Below are 11,270 nucleotides of genomic sequence, written 5' to 3'. Positions count from 1 at the left end.
GTTCCACAACCGTTTACGAAACAACCGTCATGGCTACAAGAAAATACAAAAAACCAGAATATAAAGATCAAGAGATATCAAGAGAAGATCAAAATCAGGAGCTATGTGAGTCGATGCCAGAATTGCCAGAATCTCTCATAACAGATATTGTTTCCGTGCTACCGTCCAAGGCGATCTTGAGTTGGAGGTGTGTGAGTAAATTCTACTATAAACTACTAACAGACTATAAATTTGCACACAACCCGAGTTATACTTGGTTGAGATTGATGAGCAGTGTGCTGCTGCTGTGAATACCAAGCTAAACTCTATCCTCCCTAGACCCAATTTAACTTATGCACATTCATGTAACGGCTTGCTTTGTACATTCCAAGCATCAATTGCTGACCCTTACTACATATGTAACCCACTGACCGGGGAGTGGTTAACCATTCCAAATTTCCGTAATTTCCAAGAATTGGGTTCATCTGCTCATTTTTTGTGTGGGTTTGGCTTTAGTCCCATCTCAAACCAGTACAAGCTCATCCATTTCTGGTATTTGTCCCGCGACCCCCATGCTTTTAGGTCTGCAATCTACACCCTCGGGACAAGTTCATGGAGGCTTATGCAACCACCCTTGCCATGCAAACTTTGGGCACCATGTTTTGGGGTTTTTGTTGGAGGAGCCATACATTGGCTGGTTGCTGACACTGTGGACAATATACCATATTTGATATGTTCACTTCTTGTTGAGGAGGAGACATGGCAACTAATACAACCCCCAGCACATTTTGGCCCGCAACACAGGGCACGGCGTGCTCAGATAAAGCTAGGGGCGTTGGGAGGGTGTCTCGCCATATATGATCATTCTTCTGAAACCCACTTTGACATATGGATGAGAAAGATGGAGGAGAATATTATTGATGGAAGCATGGTGGAGGTTTGGGTTAAAGAGTTTGTTATCCAATATCCATCTGCATTAGCCTCCTCCGGTGTACCTCTTCAACCATTAGAATTCCTGAAATTTTGTGTAAACTTGGGTAAGAGGGAAGATATTAGAGGTCAGGAAATCTTGATGGTAAGGAATAATACTGATGTCGTTGCTTATGACCCCCGAACCAAAACCTTCAGAAATATTGAAACTGGGATTAATGAAAGGGTTAAAGTAATCACTCACCGAGCAAGATTCTCCCTTTTCATCAATGAGGCAATGGTAAAAAATTCAGCAGTGCGAAGAGCTCCATATCTGTTATTTCAGGATCCAGCATAAACACCTACACCTACCCATGTAATGATGAACAAGAAGAAGATACCAGTTTATCAAGGTTTACTATGCTTTTCTTTTACTAGTTCATAATCAGCCAACTCTAGTTTTGTGCTATAAATGCAAAACTAATGGTTTGTTTGCTTTAATAATCCAATTTCAGATGAAATTATATTTCCTTTTCTTTGCTGTATGCAAAACCAAATGGAGTAGCTGATTGTATGGTCAGGTCACGTGAACTTCACACACTTGTTGGTTGCACTTGGTTTCATACTGAAAATTAACCAACTTAGCTTACCGTCTTGCAAGTCTTTCCAAGGAATACTGCAAGGAATAAAATCTAGTTTCGAAGCACAGCTATATTTTAATTTTACAATATAACTGAAGTAGTTTTACAATTTGCACATAGACAGTAGGTAATTATTCTCTGTTGCACAATACACCTTCTTATACCTGAAAAAGACTAAATAACTGGTCCAATTATGAACAAAAAGCTAGAGAGACCAGAGCATATAGAAAAAAAATAATAATAATCTCTTATTATTGCCGTCTTTTTTCCTATTTGATCTTCAAGTTATACAAGAAATTGGTTCACAGGAACGCCAACAACTACCTATTACAAGCATTTCAAATTAATGTTCTGTTTTCAACAGCGTGCTTCATTCTGCTAATAATATCATCAATTGACATGGTCCCTAGCTCCCCACCAAACCTAGATCTAACTGTAACAGTTTGTGTTTCAACCTCTTTAGGCCCCACAACAGCCATCAATGGGATTTTCTGCTTCTCAGCATTTCTAATGAGCTTTGGCAAACGTTCGCCACTGCAAACTTCGGCCCGGATACCACTAGCTTTCAACTTGCTGGTAACCTCTTTGCAGTATTCGAGCTGAAAAACAAATGCATGAAATTCGTTATTTAGTGCTTCCTTTATAACCACAAATCATAAGCAATTATGAATATGTCAAACTCCATTTATCTTAACAAAAACATATCGTGCTGGAAAAAGAGGCCACTATTGCTGTTTTATGGAAGTTGAGGGCTTCATTTAGAGCTGCAAATGAACCGAGCCGCTCATGAACAGCTCGGGCTCGGCTCGTTAAAAGTTCGGCTCGGGCTCGTTCATTTAGTAAACGAGCCAAACTCAGGCTCAATTTCTAGGCTCGTTTAGTAAACAAGCCGAGCTTGAACATCATTGAGCTCAGCTCATTAGGCTCGTGAACAAGCTCGTTAAGGCCCAATTGTATTTATCATTTTATACTAAAAAAGTGTAGCCCAAATCAATATAAGTTTGGCCCAACTCCCATCAATTCATTAATAAGGCCCAAAAATTATATAATTCATCAGCCCAACATCTAAATCAGATTTAATCTTAGCCACTGGACTTCAATACATCTCAACCGTTGGTTCTGTTAAGAGAGAAAATAAACCTAAAACTAGATGTCTCCAGCGGCAGGACTCCTTCAGACAGCTATGTCGCAAGATCCTTCAGACAGCTATGTCGCAAGATCTAGCCTGCAGCAGCCCTCCTAATGTGACACAGAACTCTCCCTCCCAAACAGATCTTAAGGTTCAGCAGTACAACATATGTGTAGATCGAGTTGATTTTGCATAAAGAGATGATAAAACATTGTAAGCTTTGATTTTATCTTGAAAATATGTTATGTTTCTTTTCTTTTCTTTCTAATTGGAGATGGAGCTTCGATAAATTTCTTTCTTGTCGACGACGATCAGATTTCATGGAAGAAATCATGCTCATTTCTTGAATCGGTAGTAACGATATATGTAAACGAGCCGAGCCGAGCCCGAGCTCGAGCTTGGCTAGGCAAAGCTTGCTCGAGCCCAAGCCGAGCCCGAGCACCTCTCTGAAGTTGACGAGCCAAGCCCTAGCAAGCCAAAGCTCGGCTCGGCTCGGTTCATTTGCAGCCCTAGCTTCATTATGACAGCAAGTGGGAAAAAGAATTAAAAAAAAAAAAAAAAAAAACAAGTCGTGGAAGTCTACTAGCATACCGACAGTAGGTATGAGGAGACCCATGAAATAAGAAATTACTATTCAAAAGACTGATAAAACAATCACCACCACCACCACCACTACCACCAAGCCTTTTCCCAATTATTTGGGGTCGGCCAAATGAATCCCATATTTCTATTTTGCTCTATTTAACGCCATAACCTCAGCTTAATCCACATGCTATCATATATTTCTTTACTTACTCTACCCACGTTAACTTTAGTCTTCCTCTTCCCCTAGTATTTACCCTCAACGTGGACTATGTCACTTTTCCTAAAGCTTTCCCCGATTTCATCTTCCTCAAGGAATTCGTTACCTCCAACTCCTTTTTTCTTTTCTTTTTTTCAGGACGACCTCTCACTCCTTCACCCTATGGAAAAATATGTTCTCTTTAACATATTCTTCTATGCCTAGACTTCCTAAATGGTTTTAATTTAACAATTTCTCGTAATAACTTTTCCATCTTTGAGAAAAAGCATCTCTAACATATTCTTCTAAGCATGATGGTCTTATATTTTTAAAAGTAGGACTTCTTTGTAATTTTCTCTTAAATCAAGTGGAGACTCAATTCTGTGAGCTAAAGTTGAACTTGTGAAACAATGGAAGCTACATGCACCTGTGTGTCTGTGACTGGTAAAACTCGAGCTTGGATTGGTGAAAGCCATAATGGAAAATCTCCAGCGTAGTGCTCTATAAGGACACCGAAGAACCGCTCCAGAGATCCAAGAACTGCTCTATGGATCATTATAGGGCGCTGCCTCTCCGAATTTGCATCAACGTATGTAATGTCAAAACGTTGTGGTAAATTAAAATCAACCTGTAAATATTAAAAGAGAAAATTATTTGTCAGTTACACTGCACATCAACTATATTACAAGGCAATGTATCAACCTTGCAGCATTCTTGACTAAAAGATTAAACTCATATGGTCTAAAGATGTGACAATTTTATTTGTGCTGAGAGAATGGCACACCAAAATATAAGCTTATTGTGTGTTCAGAACTTGCCTGTATTGTTGAGCATTGCCACTTCCTTCCAAGAGCATCCTCAATCTTGAGATCAATCTTTGGACCATAAAAGGCACCACCGCCTTCATCAATTTGATAGCACCACCCCTTATCCTCCAAAGCATCTTTAAGGGCAGATGTAGCTTTTTCCCATATATCATCACCTCCCACAGCTTTCTCTGGCCTTGTTGAAAGGTTCACTTCATACTTGCTAAAACCAAACTGCAGTAGTATTTCCTCCGTGAGATCTAGAACACCCTTGATTTCATCCTTGATTTGATCTTCTAAACAAAAAATGTGAGCATCATCCTGCAAATTTGATAGAAATTGAAACAATTAGTAAGTAGGCCAAACCACGGTCTCTGCCAACATTTTTTCTTCTTTTTTGTTTGTGTATGTGAAATGCACTGGGAGTTCTTTAAATTATGGGTCTGACTCAGAAGCATGCCCCCAATTGATGCAGTAAGCAGTTAGTATGATGCTCTCCATGATCTAGTCAATAGGCACCCTGGATCCATAATAGATCATATGAAAAAAGAAGTCTAAATCCAAAAAATGATTGTCCATTGAAAATGTAATGCAAGTAATGCAACAAATCAAAATCATCAACTGAAAAAATCCAAATGTCTAGACTAACAGTTTCTGACTATTATAAGAAAGAAAGATGTACCTGCGTAAAACCTCGTACGCGGAAGAGGCCATGTAAGCTTCCAGATAACTCGTATCTATACACTGTCCCCAGCTCTGCAACCCTAATTGGGAAATCCCGATAAGAGTGCATCTTCCTTTTGTAGACCAGAATATGGTAAGGGCAATTCATCGGTCGAAGCTGATAAAGTTCTTCTTCAATCTTCATCTGATCATACATATTTTCCCTATAAAAGTCTAGATGACCACTGATCTTCCAAAGATCTGCCCTTGCAACATGTGGAGTGTACAGCAGATCATATCCTTGTTCCATGTGAATTTTTTTCCAGGCTGACTCTATTATGTGCCTTATAATAGCACCCTTTGGATGCCAGAACACTAATCCACCGCCAGCTTCATCCTGCAGATTTTTCACTCACAAGCTTCAGTTTCACTCTGTAAATTCATCTTTGTAGATGAATAGCAATGACAACATTTGAGATTATGACCAAAGGGCTTCTAGCCCAATGGCATAATTTCTCTTCTCCAAATGGGGACGTTGAAGGTTCAAGTCCCACTAGGGACATGTGGATAATGTGCGTGTGTTTGCTTTAACTTCCAAAATATAATATATACACACATAAATATTTGAGACTATGAATAGAAACTCTAACCAGTTAATCTTTACTGAAAAAATGCACAACAAAATTTCATTGCAATTTCAAATGAGAGCTACCTGTATTGAAAACAGATCAAGATCTTGGCCAAGGCGCCGGTGATCACGGCGTTTAGCCTCCTCCTTAAAATGAAGGAAAGCTTTCAATTGTTCTGCATTCTCCCATGCTGTACCATATATCCTTTGGAGCATTGGTTTATTCGTGTCTCCTCTCCAATAAGCACCAGCAACAGATTCGAGTTCAACAGCTTTTCTATTAATATTTCCAGTGGATTCAACATGAGGGCCAGCACAAAGATCCCACCATTCATTACCTGAAAACTATATAAAATAAGGAGCAGAAAGGATGACAAATAACTAAGAAGGTTGAATCCCGCTGCATGCCATTTCATATATCTGAAACTATGCAAAAGAAAACATTGGACCTACCCACATACAATATATGTATTCACTTCTACAAGCCTAGGCGTACAATGGACCTCGAAAAAGAATCTACTATACCTGTAGTATTATACCAAGCAGGGGGCTCTGCCAAAATCCCTTCAAGCACCAGTTATAAACTTATAACTTTAACAGAGCCTGCTTTAAGTAGAAAATGGAGCGATTCTTGCTTATGATAGATAGATATTTTTTTCATCTTTGATTCTTTTCCCTTTTCTTTTATGCCGCTCTATTCTTTCATCCATTCTAAACTTTTTTCATTTTACCCTACTTGGTGGTGTTAATCACTGTAGGACGGTTAGGGATGCATGTTTTAAGTGTGGTTATCAAAGATGGTAACATGAATTTCAGTTATTAGCACTTGGAACTTGGTTGTATTCTGTTGGCTGTTTTGGTATATGACATGGTAATTAAAAAAGATTAAAAAAAGAATAAATTGGTTCCTGAGCGTTAACTGTATATCACATAGAGATTGCAAAATGTCCTGGCCCGCAGGGTTTCCGCCCCACCCCAAATGGAACAGGTATGGGAAGCTTATAAATGGGATAGGGGAGCGTTTGGGGTTAATAGAAAGATTATATAGTGAAATCACTTCACTACCCTTGCATTGTTTTAATATCCCAAGTTTCCCCAGAGATATGTATGTACTTAGGTTTTTAGTTTTATCATCTCCAACACAGATTCACCACTCAGCTCAGCCGCTCTGCCTCTTGGGCTCGATAGCCTTCCCGTCACACCTCCTCCTCTCAGTCACTCCTGTGCCTTTCTCTTCTCTAACCTACATCTCTCTTTCTCTCTCTAATGCTTCATCATCTTCTCTCTTATCGCCTATGACTTCTTGCTGACGTCTCGGCCAACTTCCACTAGCCCTCCCCATTAGCGACCACAATGGATGCTTTGCAACTCGACAAACGTCATAGTCTCTCAAGAACCAAGCACTAATAGGCCAAATCATGCCCCTAAAGAAGACTATATTTTTCGATGGCCGTGATTTCAAGTTGATTTATTGTGATGGAAAATGTGATGGTTAACATTGTCTTAGTTGTATCAAAACCCTATATATGATTGTTGAAAGGTTTGAATTTAATATTCCATTTTTCATAAGTTTATGTTTTCAGTCTCCATAACTTGCATTTTGTTTGTATAGGTTGTGTTAATTGAAGTCCAGTAATCCTAAATTAGGGTTTCACAGTCAAGATTATAGTAATTTGATTGTGAACAATCAAATAAAATCAGGATATGTGGTTTTCTGAAAGGGCAGAACAAGGACCATGAGTTCTTACATTAACCGGGGAGGGCATCGGGAATTTAAACCCGTCCCAGGTTTGGGACCGGTTCATGCTGTTCCTTGATCCTTTATCTGGCTAAATTGTAGATAGAGTAAGCTGGATGTGCAATTCGATCTTGTAACCCACGAAAGCTAGAGAAAGAGAAGGTCTTGGTGCTAATAAATGTAGCAGGTAGGGTCCAGAGAAACCTGTCCAAAACCCACCCTGTCACCATCTCTAACATGACATACAAAAATGTACTAGTTGAAAGAAGGAAAATGAGAGGCTACTTTGCTCCTTGTGTGAAAATGCACAAAAGATAAATATCTCTCTATCATTCAATGGCTAGAAGAAAGTGTTGATTTCTCTCTTCTTTTTTATTTATTATTTTTTTTTTACCAAACTTGGGACAGGAAGAGAATTTGACTGATAGAGCACAAATATCTCTATTTCCTCTACAGCCTCCTTATACCAGAAATTATTTTGTTCATGATTCATTATCCTGTGATGCAGATATTCTCCAGTTTTTCATTCTCCTTTGAGGCTGGGAAATTTATGGCAAGCAACTGGCATGCAATGCTTTAATGATAGAGCATGCCCGTTCATCACACACTGGAGATTTAGTGAGCCCTAAAATCTTACTTTATAAATAATATACTAAGTAGCACTTGGAATGCTAATTTAAAGTGAAAAAGTATAAATTAAATAGAACCCATTTATTTTCCAAAACCATGAACTGAAGCATAATTTTATAAATATGTAAGAATTTTCCAGACTAATGAACTCTGAAAGGTTGGTTTAACGAAGAATTGGAAGAAAAGATTAACTATGAAATGCAAATAAAAATAACAAAATAGTTAATCATGGGTATGTAAAACAAGTTTATGAGTAGTTAAACTTTGAAAAGTAAATCTGACTTCAAAACTATTAGAGGACAAAATAATTCAGATAGTGAGAGAAGCCTTACCAATATGATAGATTGTTATAGGATCTTCCTTGATACTTTCCAATATTTCCATTTTGTAAGGTTCATTGATAGCCCTTATTCGCCTTTGAGCTTCATCTCTGGTAACTTCTTCTCTAATTAGAGGTAAATTTCGGCCAATAATGCGATCCTACAGATGATTTAAGAAATAAATTCTGTACCCTGAAACCATAGGCTAATGAATATTTTCCCAAGTAAATAACTTACAAATTGTCAAAAGGGATATTAATAGTAATTATAGACTGATTCTGCTCACCATCTCCTTCTTAATTATCTTCAGGTCTTTGTCAGTCAAAGGCTCCATGTCAAAGTCATAATAGAACCCATTGTCTATCCACGGCCCAATGGTAACTTTTGCATCTGGAAAGAGCTTTTGAACAGCCATAGCCATCACATGAGCACACTGTATCCATGCATAAGATTTGTTTAGTCCATAAAAAAGATATGCAGTATTAGTCTGTTCCTGAATACAAGATTGTATTTCTACACTCTACGCATGTAAATGACTGGTAGCAATGAACTTGGGATCCTGTACTAACAAACACATCAGTTTTTTATAAATGTAAAAAAAAAAAAAAGTGACTCAAGTGACAGCATCAGAGTCAATGTTAATGTGTTCAGAGCGGAATGCTTTGAGTTAACTTTCAAAAGAGACAATTCTAAAAGAAGATATAATCACTAAATCTTTCCAATTAAGTAGCATAACCAATATAGCATTTCCTATCAACTCAATAATAATAAAATAAATCATAATTATATGTGGTTGGGGTTTTTCTGTGTGGAAGGTTCTAAGAGTGATATGGTTGGCATGGCGGTCATATGCAAGGTTTTGAATTTCTTTACTTTTCCTTCATATTCTTGTCCATCAAAGAGAGCAAAATAATAAATTAAAATCAAAGAAATTATAATAAAATCACAACATGCACAAAGCATGACTTACTGAAAATTCAATAGCTCCAAATTGTGGATTAGGATAGATATTGAAAATGTAAGAGAAACTAGAATTTTGATTTTTCAGAATCAATTAATTGGACACCAAAAGAAAAAACAACAACCTTCACTAAAGTGACACGAATACAACTATGACTTACATGACAGTTAATACACCAATTTTTTCAAACAAACAACCCAAAATATAAAATGAACATCAAAATTCGCAGAAAAAAGAAATAAATATATGCACATATTTCATTTATTTTTCTCAATTTTCTCAGTGATCAAACAGATTAGCAGAACATATAATGAAATCGATATTACCGAGTGGCGTATTCGCAGAAGTCTCTCAGACGAATCGTTAGTGGGAAGAACGATTTTGTCCTTGGACACCTCATCGGAGGTCTTGTCTTCGGTAAGGATAGCTGCATCGGTCGAATCGGTGGCCACAGCAGAAGCCGATGTTGATAGTACATTTCTCTTCTTGTAGAGAGAGAAAATAGTGGTTTCTCTCTGTGTGTTTGGTCTGGAGATGGAGACGAAGCTTTTGAGGGGAAAGTGGAGAGGCAAAGAAGAGGTAGGGTTTGAGACACGAAGAGAGGAAGTGAAGAGGAAGTGAGATGACGAAGCCATTCTGTGTAGGACGAGCATTGTGAATTCCACTCCCTCTCTATTCTCTAAACTTGAGCTAAGGTTTGCGGTTTTCTGAGGGTTTGTGGTGGAGGTTTTGCCACTCTCCCAATTAAATTTTCACAGGAAAATAATTAAGAAACCATAGGTATTATTAATTTTCATATCAAAGAAAGATATGGCATTGACTCTATGTTTTGTTTATAAAATAAAATGTAGAGAAAAAAATGTAAAAGATTGTTTTTATGTTGTAATAAAAATAAAATTGGAGTTGACTTGTTATACCACGTAGTAGTGAAAAAATGAATTTTTTTATAAATTGGTAATTTTAGAGTCTGACAGACAAAAAAATAAAATTAAAAAAAATAAAATTAAAAAAAAAATAAAATATTCTTTTCTGCTTCAACGCCTCTCTACTAAGAGAAAAAAAGGAAAATACAATATCCTTTTCTGCTTCAGCGCCTTCCTCCCTCGTCACCATCCCGCCATCTCCCACCCTCGTCACAGTGTACCTCAAAATAGCATAGTTGTACTAAATTGTTCAGGCATCAGCTAAAAAATAAAATAGAAAGAAAAAAAAATAAAAAATAAAAAGTAAAATAAAATATTCTCTAACACTTTTTTTTTTCTGTCTCTCAGAACCTTTAATATTTTTCTCAACTTATTTAATTTTATTCTTAATACTTTTTAATCTTTTTATCAACACATTTTAATCTTATTGTCAACATTTTTAATCTTATTCTTAACATTTTTCAATCTTTTTCTCAACACCTTAAATTTTGTTCTCAATAATTTTTAATCTTTTTCTCGACACCTTAATATTATTATCAATACGTTTAATCTTATTCTTTACACTTTTTAGTCTTATTTTCAAAACTGTTGAGATAAAGGTTAAAATGTATTGAGATAATGATTAAAAGGTGTTGAATTAGAGATTAAAGGTGTTAAAAACAAGATTAAATGATATTGAGAATAATATTAAAAAGTGTTGAAAACAAGATTAAAGGTGTTGATAATAAGATTAAAAGATGTTGAGAACAAGATTAAATGTATTGATAACAACATTAAATGTGTTGAGAAAAAGATTAAAAATTGTTGAGGATAAGATTTAAGATGTTGAGAAAAATATTAAAAAATATTGAGAACAAGATTAAAAGTGTTGAAAAAAAAATTAAAAGGTATTGATAAAAAAATTAAAAAGTGTTGAGAACAAAATTAAATAAATTGAGAAAAAGATTAAAGGTGTTGAAAAAAAAAAAAAAAAAAATGTTGACAACAAGATTAAAGAAGTTTAGAATAAGATTAAAGATGTTGAGAAGAAGAAGAAAAAAAAAAAAAATGAGGTTTTGATAACAAGATTGAAGGTGTCGAGAAAAAAGATTAAAAAGTGTTGAGAACGAGATTTAAGATGTTGAAATCAAAAAGATTAAAAAGTATTGAAAACAAGATTTAA

The 11,270-nt window shown here is 36.3% G+C and overlaps 1 protein-coding gene across 1 annotated transcript; it reads right to left on the bottom strand.

The window, feature by feature from the left end:
* Positions 1-1,753: 1,753 nt before the first annotated feature.
* Positions 1,754-9,912, bottom strand: LOC132308730 (threonine--tRNA ligase, chloroplastic/mitochondrial 2). Its single transcript, XM_059806930.1, has 8 exons — positions 9,512-9,912; positions 8,511-8,657; positions 8,237-8,384; positions 5,621-5,874; positions 4,928-5,305; positions 4,258-4,566; positions 3,867-4,067; positions 1,754-2,128 (listed from the first exon to the last, which is right to left on the bottom strand). The coding sequence occupies exons 1-8, from the start codon at positions 9,836-9,838 to the stop codon at positions 1,868-1,870; spliced, it is 2,025 nt and encodes a 674-aa protein (XP_059662913.1). The 5' UTR covers positions 9,839-9,912; the 3' UTR covers positions 1,754-1,867.
* Between the last annotated feature and the right edge of the window lie 1,358 nt (positions 9,913-11,270).

Source organism: Cornus florida, unplaced genomic scaffold (assembly GCF_030987335.1).
Source record: "Cornus florida cultivar Cherokee Brave unplaced genomic scaffold, ASM3098733v1 CherokeeBrave_3.0.0_Hap2_Chr05, whole genome shotgun sequence".
Taxonomy (NCBI): domain Eukaryota; kingdom Viridiplantae; phylum Streptophyta; class Magnoliopsida; order Cornales; family Cornaceae; genus Cornus; species Cornus florida.
Note: the sequence above shows the minus strand (reverse complement) of the source record. Positions and strands in the feature narration are given on the sequence as shown.